Source organism: Anas acuta, chromosome 20 (assembly GCF_963932015.1).
Source record: "Anas acuta chromosome 20, bAnaAcu1.1, whole genome shotgun sequence".
Classification (NCBI taxonomy): domain Eukaryota; kingdom Metazoa; phylum Chordata; class Aves; order Anseriformes; family Anatidae; genus Anas; species Anas acuta.
This window is the reverse complement of record NC_088998.1, coordinates 9,521,462-9,535,765: the sequence shown is the minus strand read 5'-3', so window position 1 is coordinate 9,535,765 and position 14,304 is coordinate 9,521,462. Positions and strand designations below refer to the sequence as shown.

At 34.6% G+C, this 14,304-nt stretch overlaps 1 protein-coding gene across 3 annotated transcripts; it reads left to right on the top strand.

The window, feature by feature from the left end:
• The first annotated feature begins 495 nt into the window (after window positions 1-495).
• On the top strand, window positions 496-13,362 carry LOC137842665 (complement C5-like). Of its 3 annotated transcripts, none has more exons than XM_068656974.1 (18): window positions 496-575; window positions 1,547-1,739; window positions 2,467-2,629; window positions 3,146-3,216; window positions 3,818-3,909; window positions 4,490-4,572; window positions 4,857-4,947; window positions 5,252-5,357; window positions 6,150-6,276; window positions 6,590-6,705; window positions 6,924-7,124; window positions 7,696-7,899; window positions 8,386-8,595; window positions 8,776-8,925; window positions 9,852-9,981; window positions 10,349-10,414; window positions 11,002-11,202; window positions 13,160-13,362. In XM_068656974.1, the coding sequence occupies exons 1-18, from the start codon at window positions 511-513 to the stop codon at window positions 13,180-13,182; spliced, it is 2,292 nt and encodes a 763-aa protein (XP_068513075.1). In that variant the 5' UTR covers window positions 496-510; the 3' UTR covers window positions 13,183-13,362. The 3 variants fall into 3 exon arrangements, with proteins under 3 accessions (XP_068513075.1, XP_068513074.1, XP_068513073.1); XM_068656973.1 differs by having other exon boundaries at window positions 12,980-13,362; XM_068656972.1 differs by having other exon boundaries at window positions 12,977-13,362.
• Window positions 13,363-14,304: the final 942 nt, after the last annotated feature.

The following is a 14,304-nucleotide window of genomic DNA, read 5'->3' as shown; positions in this document are numbered from 1 at the left end:
AAAAAAAAAGTTGCAAGCAAAGAGTTAGTTCAAAACAAAACAAAACAAAAATAAAAAGGAAACCTGATCTAAAAATATCAGGACAGTTAGGTCAATGTAATTGAAATGCTTTTTTCTTCAGAAGCAAATTTAAAATCATATCATGGATTTAAATAAAAAATATTTTCTGAAGGGCTAGCTGAATCTGATTTTTCGTGGTTTTGTTTTGCTTTCTCTATTATTTTTTTTTTGTGGCTGTCTAACAGGGAGAATGTTAGGATTGACAGAATTGCTCCATATATTAAAAAAAAAGAAAAGAAAAAGAAAAAGAAATCCTAAGTTTAGCTGTTTCGGATTCTTTGTGAGTTAAAGAATTTGGAAGGGGCAATAACATTTTAGTAAAACAAGATCTGCAATTAATTATTAACTGTGGGTGATACGTATTGGTGGTATTTCTGTTCATCTACAGCAGAAGCCAGATAGGGTTGAATCCAGATTTGTTAGCATTGTTGGTGTGTTTTGTGTGATGCTATGGCTATTTTAATATTTTGTCTTGTTTTGTTATTTTCTGGAACAGCTTTTAGTCAAGAAAAAACGTAAGTAAAACAAATATAGTATTTACTGGAAACGATACTTTATAATTGACCGCTATTTTAAGTGAATAGATACAGGATTTCAGTAGAGCCAGTGCAGAAGACACTACTCAAACTGATGTGTCTTCACAAGCAAAATTCTTACTAATGTATGTGGACTAACCTTAGAAAAAGGACTGCTGCTTCTGGAATTACGCAATTTGCTGCCAAAGAAAGAGGTAGAATCAACTCGTTACGTTGCATAAATTCTGGACATAACGAAAAGATAAATATGCAAAAAAGTTAAGTAAAGTTTGGTGCTTGATACCTTTTCTATAATGCCTGAAGACATACTATGCTGTGGGTTTCATCAAAGCTCTTATTTATAGCAATCGATCTAAGTGCTGTTACCATTTCAGAAAAAGGTGCACGTATATTGAATGTGCAGCAGCACTTCACATATGTGTATTTACATGAGGTATATTATGTGTTCAGGTATTGAAGCCTGGTTTGTGGTTTTGTGGAAAAATGCATACTTCAGTTTATACAGCAATGAAGAAATTAGGGTAATCCTGCAAAAATTTACTCACATTTATCTTTATTGTAAGTTGCCCGTTCATTTCAATAAGAACGTTGCTGCTGGGAAAACTATACAAGTATGCTACTTGAAGCAGTAGCATTTCAGGTGTTCATTTGGCAAAATAAGTAATCATTTTTACATAAATCTCCTGTCTTAGTAGGCACGCTTTTCTGTGTCTGCAGAATCGAATCCATAAATATTGCCTAAGCTGTTATTTGGTTACATTACATTACAGTTTTCATCAAAATGATTCTAACTGGGGCTATGCTGTTTTTAACTACTGTATTAGAATAACTTCACCTGGTCTTTAGCTCATTGGCTTTATCAGTGTCTAGGTAAATGAGGTAGAAACGGAAGTAAGAAATATGAACGTATAGTTCCAATGCCCTTTGATTATTTCATGTTTTGTATACAGCTATGTCCTTACAGCATCAAAGGTTTTCCGAGTTGGGACATCTGAGAAAGTTGTGGTTCAAGCTTTTGGTTATGAGAAGGAATTTGCAGTCAACGTTGCCTTAAGAAGCTTTCCAGATAAGCTTGTTTCTTACTCGTCTGGCCGCATTTCTTTAACTCCAGACAACAAATTCCAAGATGCTGTAACTTTAACTGTAAGGAATTTGGACTTTTATTGTCATGTTTTTATTGTTGCATTTAGTCGTTAGTGTTAGAAAAACAAGATTGTGGTAAGCTTACGTTTGCTTAAACTGGGAGGAAAAGCCTCGGGCCCTGACTTGTCAGTTTGCTGCGTGTAGTTTATTTCATTTTAGTTTGTCTGAAATTGAAAATATATTGGATAAAATGAGTGTAAAGGAGTGATGTCAAAGGTAAACGTAAGATCATATTATTTTAGAAACATTATCTTGTTTGCATAACATTCCAAAAAGAAAAAGGAAGGGATGGAGAAGCGTTCAGTGTGGACAAGATACCTCAAATGAGTGTTCAGAGGAAGCCAAACTGGCAACTGAAACTGAAACTCAAGCTGTTTCACCAAACTATCGACCACAACAGCAACGTTGGTGTGGCTGAGATTCGCTGTTTATATAAATGGAAGTCTGGTAAATTACAATGTCATAACTTCGTAACTTGTGTTTTAACTTTGCTATTTCAGTTCTTGAAATAAATACAAAATTAAAAATACTTCTTTGTAGTTTAATATTTCCGACTGTTATCAATGATGTAAGCAAGAATAATCCCCTCCTGTGGATGTTTTTGTTTAATAATAATTAACAACAGAATATTAATTGCTATTCAGAACCTATTCTCAACAAGAAATGCTGTAGAAAAAATACTAGAAAACTATTCTAATATTCTTTAACAGTATCTCATCTCCCCCAGCTTCAACCAGCAGATTTAGCAAGGACAGAGGATTCAGTCAAGTATGTGTATTTGGAAGCTGTTTCCCCACATTTTACCAGATTGAAAAAAATTCCTGTTTCCTATGAGAATGGCTTTCTTTTTATTCACACAGACAAACCAGTTTATACTCCTGATCAGTCAGGTAAATAATGTTTATTTCTCTTAGCTTTCACTTAGTTTTTATGAGCTGATGATATTGACAGGGAATGAGGATTTAAATGTACTTTAAGCTCTTGTTCATAGTATGTTACCATCAGTCACTATGTATTTTCTTAATCATCAAAAGAATATTTTGAAATATTTGATCATACGGTAGAAATGAATCATTTCTCCCGGTGTCCTCTCCTCTGAGTCCCTGCCCTCTACACCTTACATGATTAATCTGTGGCACAAACAGTGGAGAAATTGTACAGGGAATACGTATTAAAAAATTGTCAAGAAATAGTGATGACTGAATCATTGGTTTTGTGTACGTTGAGCTCATTTACTGCTTTTATCTGTTGTTGCTGGCATGAATAAGTATTGTTTGGATAGCATACTTACAAAAGCTCAAAGTCATTCTATAAGTACTAAAGAAATTAGTAGAGAAAAAGGTTGTTTTTGTTTTTTAATATTGATAACAGTATGACTTTGAGATCTATTGTAATGTTTCTTACAGTGAAAGTCAGAGTTTACTCTCTCAATGAAGATCTGCAGCCAGCTCGGCAAGAAACTGTCCTAACTTTTGTGGTATGTTGTTACTGAATTTAATTTTAATATTCTGTGGGTCACAAAAGCAATAAACCTCGTTATATAGTAAATCAGCATTGCAATGGATATATAATAACATTGGCAGATAAATATTTTTGCAATAATAAAACTGTTAGATAAATACTTTTGCAGATCGCCAGACATCTTTTAAAAGATCTAAAACAGACTGCACACAGATCTTTTTTAAACCTTAATATCTAGGGAAAGGATTTGTGAGAAAATTTTGATAATATATTGTTTTCATATTGTTCTTTATTTCTTTTAAGATAGAAAAAATCAATAGCTCCTGTGCTACGTTTTTTTTTAGCCATAACGATAGTTATTATTGCTATTACAGTAACCTGGCAACATCAAGTATTGTGAAGTAACAACTTTTAATTGTTGGAAACACAGTAAAATGTTTTATCAGAATTTCAGAACCTGAAATTCTTTTAAAAAAATTTGCATTTTGGTGCTGTGAAATTGGCAAAACTCTTAAAAGCGTACATTATGGGCAGGGTCCCACTAAAATCCCCAAATGAAGATTTTTCTTTCAATAAGACTGATCTAACTGCTGGTTCTTTACTGTTATTTTTCAAAGGATCCCGATGGAGTAAAAGTGGATATCATAGAAGAAAAAGACTTTACTGGAATAGTTTCTTTTCCTGACTTCAAAATTCCTCCTAATCCTAAGTAGGTATAATTAATACTCGTTGAGAATTATTAGCATAATACTCCCTTTTCTTTTTTCAAAAGACTGCCAGAGTGTCTATTGCTGATACAAAGTTTTAAACTGAAAGGGAGTAGATTTAGATTAGAAGAAATTCTTTATTGTAAGGTGGGTTAGATACTGGAATAGGTAGCCCAGAGAAGTTGCGGATGCCCTGGAAGCATTCAAGGTCAAGCTGAATGGGACCTTAAGCAACCTGCTCTAGTGAAGGAGTTCCCTGCCCATGACAGGGTGGTTGGAACAAATGATGTTTAAAAGTCCCTTCCAACTCGAGCCATCGTATGATTCTATGAAGTTTCTTTGAATGGTAAAACAGGAAGACAGGCGCAGTTAAATATGATCTCAATATCAATGATATCAATCCTTCAAAATAAGTTTCAAGTAATTTTATTCAAAATATCAGAGTAGCGGAATCTTCTCAAAGAGGTATCGTACACGTGCAAAAAACTCAGTGCCTGACTTTTCTAATTATTAATATTAATATTTTCACTTTTAATAATAATTTTCATTTTAAAAAATAACATTTGATTGTTGATACTGTAGGTATGGAATTTGGAAGATTGAAGCCAAGTACAAAAAGGATTTCATAACCTCTGCTGTTGCAAATTTTGAAGTTAAGGAATATGGTAAGGTGTTCATGTACACGTGAATCTTCATTTTACGTGCCTTTTTTGCATGAAATTCATGTAGGGCAGCTATACAACACAGAGGAACAAAACACAGAAATGCTTGAAGTAACATTGGCCTACTTAATACAGCAATGGGATGCAGTATAGTGCCAAGTGGCAATATCAGTTCAAGCTAATGTCTCATATCAGTATAAGATATATGATGACATATTTGTGAGTATCTGTGGTTTGATGTTTAAAAACGCATCTAAGTGGCTTCATTTTCTACTCATTTTTTTCAGCGCTGCCAAGCTTTTCCATCGTCATACAGCCAGAACGTAACTTTATTAGTTCTGATAAATTTGAGAACTTCAGGATTGCTGTGAAAGCTAGGTAAGGAAATTAGGCTTTGATTTCTAGATGTGTGCCACATCTTTACCTTAAGGATGATTGTCCTGTGTTGAGAAGCTTCCTCTTTCTCAAGGAGCCCTATTATCACAATCATTTCTGCTATGTGAGAGAGCTAGGTGAAGCTTTTTAAAATTCTCACAGAGTGATTATTTTTCAACAGAAGTGTTTGTAAAGCTACATAGGCATTTGTTTTCTGTTTCTTGCTTAGGAAATGACTCTCCTCAAAAATGAATGCTTTGTTGCAGCCATTACGATCTTAACATTTCTATCATTGTTTTATTCTCAGCTATTTTTATAATAAAAGGCTACCAAGTGCTGATGTTTTTCTTCGTTTTGGAATAATTGAAGGAACTGGAAAAAGAATGATGCCTCGTGCAATGCATGTAACTAGGGTAAGAAAAAACAAGCCTAAATTGCTTAGTTCAGGACTGATCTAATTCCATTTAAGTTGGGGAGAATATCTTCCAACTCCATTTGCATCGACAGCTATTGAGTGTCAACTTTACCTTTGTAATCCTGTCACCAGGGGCATAGAAAGTTACTTTACAATGAAACTCAGAGGCAGCGTCTCAGACAGAATGGAACTTCAGTCTCATTCAATTGCTTCCTTGAGTAAACTGTGTTTGAAGTTCCTGTGAAACAACATTTTTGCTATCTATTTATAGACTAAACAAAAAGAAATCAAACGTAGGATCAATGTAATAACACCAAATCAGGATTGGAGACAGACAAATCAAAATTGAATCAATATGTTATGGGGAGACTGTTCTCCACCAGTTCCCCTTCCCTTACCTAGTCTGGTCTTTTTGTTTTATTCATTGCAGAATGATAAAAGACATTATCTTCCCTGAATGAGCAGGGATATATCTGTGTTATTCGTAGAATCATAGAATGGTTTGGGTTGGAAGGGACCTTAAAGATCATCTAGGAATCAGCTACCTCTTGTTTGGTCTGCATGCAGACTTCATAGCATGTACTATGGGTTGATTAATTGGTAATAAATTAATCAACCCATAGGTAAAAAAGAATTCTTAATCATGAAATTCTACATTAAAACGTCTCCATCTTTGATTTCCCCTAAAACAGTCAGAGCAGAAACATGATGAGAAGAATTTACTCATAGTTTACCATATCTTATTTCTAAGTTATTGACTGTAAAGGAATACTTTTTATTTAATTTCCAGCTTGAAAATGGTGTTGCTGAAATCAGTTTTAACAGTAAGAAAGAAGTGAGTTACTTAGGATTTCAAAGTCTAGAAGAATTGGATGGGTCATATTTATATATTGCAGCATCAGTGATGGAATCTACGGGTAAGTTGCTTTCACGTGATTTCTTCAAACACATCTGCAAATGTAAACAGAACAAAAAAAAAATATACAGCTAACTTTGTTAGTATCAGACTTTCTTTGGTACTCAGGAATCCTTCAGCCAGAAGCTTATAAAAAACAGCCTGTCCATCAGTGTAAAAATGGGGTTAAACTTTTTTTTTTGATTGCTATTTGTTTTCACAGTGCTAAGTGTTTAATTTTTAGGTGAAAGGACTTCACCATCAGAGACAGATTGTGCTGTCCTTTGAAAGCATGTGCCCTAGGATGTGCTTATTAAAAGCGGCATATTTTTTAGGTGGCCTCAGTGGTGAAGTAGAATATACTGGAGTCAGATACGTTGTATCTCCTTACAAATTGAACTTGATTGCTACTCCTCTCTTTGTAAAGCCTGGACTTCCATTCTTCGTAAAGGTTAGTTAAAAGAAGTATTGTTGCACGTTACAACGTAAAATCCATAATGCAGAAGCCTTACTGTTTTGTAAATATCTGTAGGTCTTGACACACTTTTCATTTCCTTTGACTGTTTACTTTTTTTTTTTTTTTCATTTGCTACTGTAGAAGGTTAGCAGCTTGTTTTCTGCTTGAAAAATGTTGTTCATATAAGAAATGTTCTCTCTTCTAATGAATAGGTGCAGGTGAAAGATACAGTAGATCACTCTGTTGGAAACATCCCTGTAACTCTCACTGCAAAATCATTCACTGAACAAATGGATGAGACTGAGTTGATATCAGAGGGTTCAGAATCTGGGAGAAGAATAACAAGCATCAATGATGGAACTGCTTTATTTGTTATTAATATCCCATCTGATAGCACGCTACTGGAGTTTCAAGTGAGTTAAACTCTCCCATTAACTTATTTCTTAGAAGATTTAATTCTGTGCTTTTGCCAGTGTACAGCACCTGTGGTAAGACTTTGCTCTTAAAAGTTATTATTTTATAAACTTCGAGGTTGTTCCCAACAATCAGTTATGAAACATAAGTGCTATAATGAAACATTACTTCTATATTAAATTGTATTTGCATGTATTCTGAAACAAAATATCCCAATTCGTCATATATTTATTTAATAATAGTTGTTAAATAAAACACCTGAATGAATTATGAGAGAACAAATCTCTGAGAGTGATTCTCTTGTTAGATAGAAGACATACATGTATTATTGACCTTTTCTGATCTACTTTTTTATGGACATGCTTCTATACCGCCATTTTAATTTGACTTGGTATTTATAATTTTTTTTATTAAAGAAAACAGGAAAGTCTTGAGTTGGCTTATTTTCTTACCGTGATTGTTTATTTTCTGAAGTGTAACTTCATACTTAAACTATTCAGAAGTCAGGACATGCAGCTTTTGTTTCCTCCTTTGCTACAAAAATTTTTGGACATGTTATTATCTTTACAGATAAAAACTGTTGATCCACATCTTTCAGATGAAAACCAAGCAACCAAAACCTATGAGGCAAGAGCTTATTCATCATTAAGTCGGAGTTATCTATACATTGACTGGGCTTCAAACCACAAAATACTTCAAGTAGGGGATTTCATCAATATTAATGTATATCCACATAGTCGGTATATTCATAAAATACATCACTACAGCTATTTGGTAAGTAACTGATGTTTCCACATGAAATCTTGAATTGAGATATGATCCTTAATGAAGAACATCAGCAGTCAGGATCTGTCATCAACACAGAATGTGTGCTGCTCAGAAAACTGTTCAGAACATGTACTCTGCCTTTGCCTATAAAATGTGTCCGTTCTATAGTTATAATTTGTTACCAGTCTCATGTTTAAATCATATATTAAGGCTGTATTGTTTTGAATTCTCACCCAATGTAGACTGGAGTTAAGAAGTAGTGCCAATCTGAGAGGTGTTTCAGGAGCTGAATCATCTCAGGAAGACAAAGATGCACAGAGACAGCAGTTCTTTTTACAGGGAGGGAGCTACCCTCCCTCGAACTAGACACACCAGTCCCAAATGCATTTCTGTGTGTGGTGGATTATATCTAAATGCAAAATAACTTTTACATCTGTGAGACATGTAATATAAAATTTGACTTCTTTATTCTCCATCATCTTTCTACTATAGATCACGTCAAAAGGGAAGATAGTAAGCTTTGGAACTCAGAAAAGAATTAAAGATTTGGAATATGAACACCTAAGTTTTCAGATAACCCAAGAAATGGTTCCTTCAGCACGTCTTATTGTTTACTACATCGTCATGGGAGAAGAAACTGCTGAGTTAGTAGCTGATTCAGTCTGGCTGAATGTGGAACAGAAGCGTGGGAATAGTCTTGATGTGAGTAGTAAAATAGTCACTGAAATTTGTGGGTGTGCGTTCATTTTATGGTCAGGTTTTAGCTTGGTATTACACAAGCTCTTTAACAGTTCCTTAACATAATAAAGTGTCCGCCTCCAGATGCATTTATTTTGGATCAATGTACTATAAAAATAACTAATATTTGGTTTTGATTTGTAGATTAAGGTGCTACCAAGCAAAAAGACACACAGACCAGCAGAAGTCTTATCACTTTACATGAAAACACAGTTCAGTTCCTTTGTTGCTTTGTCATCTATTGACAAGGCAGTATATGGAGTTACTGGAAGAGGAAGGAGAGCAATGGAAAAAGTTAAGTCGTAGCCAAAAAAGAAAAATAAGTTGCTGTTTGTTTCAGATTCATACTCAGATTGCTGTTACAGTTTTTGCCTTCAATAAACTTAAAAGTACACAGAAGAGCAATTCAACACAAAATAAAATGTGTGGGTTCTAAGTTATAAAAATAATTTGTTTACTATGTTTTGATTTCCAGTAAAAGTAAATAAATGGTGGTTTTAAAGCCCAATCTGAACTGTCTCAACAGAAATCTTCAGACTTGGACAAAAATAGGCTGCAGTGTGAGAGAGCTCTGTGGTCCGAGAAGCATAGAGACTACATTCTCCCTTGTAGTTCTTCCTAAAATCTTTTTAGGTTCTGTTTTTTTTAGGGTATACTGTTAGAATAATATGGCAGATGCTATTATGTTCGTTGGATTATAGAGGTTTTCAATCCTTGTAGAATTCTAGATATGTGTGTATGTAAGTAAACATGCGTATCATCTGTCACTGAGATAATTCCATTCCTGTGATAAAACGTGGCAGTTATTTAATACCTCAGAACAGTCAGATACAAGATAGGTAGAAGATGAACAGGAGAATACTTTTGCACCAACCTTGAATTATTTGAATCTGTTTTCTAGTACTGTTGAATGCTGGGTAAAAATACTTGATTTGGTTTTCAACAAGCTAGATGGAGTATCAGAACTGTTACAAACGTTAGTGAAGCATTCTGCCTCTGTTCTGCATAACTTGTTAGCTCAGACGCGCTACTAGAGCATGATTGTGTTGGTTCTGGTGCTTGAATTAGTTCAAATATCGTGAAATGGTACTCTTCAGTGTATTGTGAAGACATTTTCTAGACTAAAGTGGCCTTTCGGCATGTATAATTCTCTTATCTGTCATATGATATATATGATATTCCCCACCTTTTAGTTAGCTGATGATATGCTTCTTCCTCAGGTAATGCAAGATTTGGAAAAGAGTGACCTTGGATGTGGTGCTGGAGGAGGACGGAATAACGTTGATGTATTCCGAATGGCTGGGCTTACATTTTTAACTAATGCAAATGCTGATGATTCAAACGAAGCAGGTATATTTCTTAGTTTTAAACATGAAACTGTAGATTTTCTCTCTTGAAGTTTTCTATTGTGACTCACAGTTATTATATTGGAACCTAATAAAATTAGTAGGGCATGCATATACTAAGAAATACAATTTTGAGGAAGGAAAGCATTGTAGTTTGTGTGTCATTTTCTGTAATTTAAATTATATATATATAATTTATATTTTAAATCTATATTTTTATATAAATTTAAACTTTATATATATGTACATATATATATATATATATATATATACCAAATCTGGAATGTGATTTTTTGGATTGCAGTGGGCTGTGTTATGACCAAGAAACTCCTGTCTTTCATAGTTTTTGTGTTTGTTTTTATTTTTAACAGATGAAACTTGCAAAGTAATTGTAAGAACCAAACGGTCTGACTTCGTGGATCAAATTCACCAGGAAGGTGATAAAAAAATTATTTTAAATATATAATTATGAAAAAGGTCATGTCTATTAGAAATCGATCATCTGAGAGTTTGCATAGTACTTTTGATTGCTGTTATCCACTTCATGTAGTAGAGGGATGGACAAATATAGAAAATGATAATTTAGAGGGCCCCATTTATAAAGCTCCTCATCCATATGCTCAGTTTGAATTCTATAAGATTAAGTACCCATTGAAAATACAGCATATCTGTAAGATTTCTTTTTCCTACTCGGAAAGGACATATTCTGAAAACTCACGGTACTACCATATGGTAGTCTTTCCAAGTGACCTCCTGTCAGTGACCAAGCCTGACAGAAGACCTTCCGTCCGTTAGATCTTAGTGTAATAAAACTCCTCTAATTTATATTTTAAATTCAGTATTGTAGTATAAAGTGTATGTCTCTAACATTTAAACATTTACATGTTTCTGCTCAATCTTGAATCTATACCTTCATTGAAATTTTGCAAGTTTTAAAAACACATTTAGTATAACAAGTTAAAATGCATTTGAAAATAAAAACATCATCTCAAGGAAGGGATTTTTGTTGTTGTTGTTATTTCAGCATCCAAATATAAACATCCAGCAATTAAAAAGTGCTGTATGGCTGGTGTAAAAGCATATCCAGTGGGTGAGACTTGCAGTGATAGAGCTCGGCGAATTCGGAGTAATGAAAAGTGCATTTCAGCATTCAAGGATTGCTGTGAATTTGCCAACAGACTGCGGGACGAAGAGCCTTATAAGCTGCTAATGTTGCCAAGAACGCGTAAGTACAAGAACTTTGACTGTTGTGTGGATATTTTTAATAGATTATGGATAAATACAGAGGTGATAGCTTTGTTAATCTATTAACTCTCTCCAATTACCTGAGAGGGTTATTCGAGCAGATACTGTAGTCTCCATATACCTTGGTTGTATACCCCTAAAGAGGGGTAGGAGAGCGATTCTTTATTCTGTTAGGACTGTGCTGGAGAGCTGTGTTCTATTCATCCATGTTTAGAACAGGCAGCCATGCAAAATGGAATATTGTTGCCTGTGAAGGTAATGCTAAACTTGAATGCTCAACTGGAATCATTTGCCCAGGCCTAAAACAGCCAATGGGTAACACGTCAGCAGAGATCAGTGGGAGTGTGAAATTTTCTGTCTCCCATTCTCTCGTTATAAACACTAGTTAACAGTTTTGTTTCGATGTTGGACAGGTATCCACATTTATAAATAGTTTGTTATAAATAAATAAACTTTTGATGAGGTTATTCAGGTATAATAATGGGAAATTCAGTTTAACTTTTCACACTTCAGAGATCTCATTTAAGCAATAAGAAAACGACAGATTTAATAGATTTGGTAAGATATGTTAAGATGAAATAAGTGTTTCTGCTTACCTGATTTTGTTGCAAGATAAATTGAGTTCACGCAACTTCAACAGTTTATCCAACTTTTCAATCTTCTCTATTTGGTTGTTACTAAGATTTAGTGTCTCCAGCTTAGAGCACTTTTCCAAATTTTCTATGTACTACAGAATAGAAAATGTGTGACATATCATTGCACTTTATTTCTTTAAATGAGAAAGGCAGATTTCCAGTTTTAACAAATTCATTCATAGAAAAAAAAAAAGCAAAGTATTTCTAACATGTTATTAATCACTTTCATTGTTGAATTCATTGTTGCACCCTCTTTCCCTCTTTTAACTAACAGCCTTCTTTAGTGCTGGAGGAGTAAAACTAGATTCTAAGTTTTCAGTGGGCCAATCTACACAAAAGGGAATTTGCTATAAAGAACCCCGACTAAAATAACAGTACAATCCAAAAATTAAGAAATTTACACAGTGTTCTCAACTTTATTCAAATTGATCCATGGTTTCTTCTTTTCAACAAGCCTCCACTGACATTCTCTCTCTCTCTATCATTTTATTCTTCCAGAAGCTTCTACAGAACTAGGCTAACATAATTAGAATATAAAGGTCTTTTGTTTTTTTTAAGTGGATATAAAGTTATTTTATATATTTATATATATGCACACATATATATTAAAATGTACTTTGGTTTTATTAACAGTTATTTTCAATAACTTACCTTAAATTTCTTGTCCCCATCCTTTGGGGATGAAAGATTGAGTGAGCTTATACATGCCAAATTTTCCTGTTTTGACAGGACTTTTATGAGGGGTTCTGTAATGTACTTAACCATTTTCATCTAACACAATTTTCATCTGAAATTAAACAAAGAAACTACCTTCAGTGGTGAAACAATTGGTGACCTTTACATTCATCATCTACTTCACTCTGTATACAGGGAAGGCTTGAAAATTATTCTACCCCATACGGGATGAGAAGAAACAGCACACCAGACGCATTTACAGGAAATGACGTGTTAGCATAAACGGGTATATTCTTTCAAAAAAAAAAAAAAAAAAGCACAGTATGTTCCTCCCTTTTTTAGTATTCTCTGCCGGTGCATTATTCTTCTATACAGCTTTCACTGCTGTCATTTACACATTTGAGAACCAAGAGTTGAAAGCAAATTTCTCATATTTCTTTCCAGCAGATCATAGATCTTTAATCATAGAGTTGACAGAACATTGGCCTTCTGTGGTTTTAGCGTGTACTTTTATACCAGCAGTTTTTTATACATTACCTTCATGAAACTTATATTCAAGAGGAGCTTCTACATTTTTTGCTGTAATATCAAGTTGCTGATTCCTCCGTTCCCTGCTTTTGTGAGCAGAGAGAGACGTCTCAGGGCTATGAGGAGATGGTGATCTGGTGCTTGAACCAACAGAAGACATTGGACTAGGTGTCCGAGAAGATGGCATCTGTGTTTTTCCACATAATGCTTTTTTTATGTAGCTTTTCTTCATTGCCAAAAATACAGAATATCATATGACCAATATCTGTAAGGAAAAAAAAATAAACATACATAAGGCAAAACTCTTGATTGTTTGCTTTCCAAGAAGGTTGCTAAAAAAATACGTTGTTGAAGGACTTTAGGTGTTTGTTGTCTAAGTATCTGTGCCTAATGGCACAAGTTATTGCTTTAGATGATACACAGTTTGAGACATCACAGAGGTGGTAGTTGAAAAATTGTCTTTTTTCAAGACAATTGAAAGGGAAGGAAAAAAAAAGAAAAAAATGAAGTAAAAATAAATAAATAAGTATCTGTCTAACCCTGGCACAGTGTCCCCTTTCTACAACAAATTATTCTGTGACTGAGTGGGAAGTTCCAGAGAATTGTTAATGGCAGCTTCCACTGATGACGAATGTGGTTTCCCTAAGGGTAAGCGCAGACAGAGCCACGCTCATTGCGTATGTGGAAGCCCTCGTAGTAAACATCTCTGGGGATGGAGTTTTACCAAAACCGAGACCCTGTAAGCAGAAACACATTTTAAGATGTTCTTTAAGATAAAAGCATGTGCTTTTAGGGGAACTTAGACACAATGCAATCACTCATATAGCTTAACGTTGAGAAAGCTTTTTTTCATTGCAATGGAATTTTCAATGAATCTTTAAAGCCAAAAAAGAATGGAAATAAAAGCCGCTCTCTTGTAAGCCAGCATGAAGAGACACAACTCATTCAGGGCTGGGAAAGTGAGATTTGAATGGGCAGAAGAGGCGTAAGAGTGAAAAGCTACCATGGAAAGCATCATCATTTTAAAGCCAGTTACCTTAATGCTTAGATTTTAATAGAAAAAAAAATAAAAAAAGTAAAAAAAAAAGAAAAAGTGATCTGGCAACAAACCCCCCGTGCTCAAAAGGGCGGGAGGTGGGTAACGCCGACCAGTGCCCCCTGAGGCGACGCCATTTTGTTTGGTCGCTGGGCGCCGACGGGCGAGCGGGCTGGGGGCGGGGCCTCCCGGAGCCACGCCCCTCATC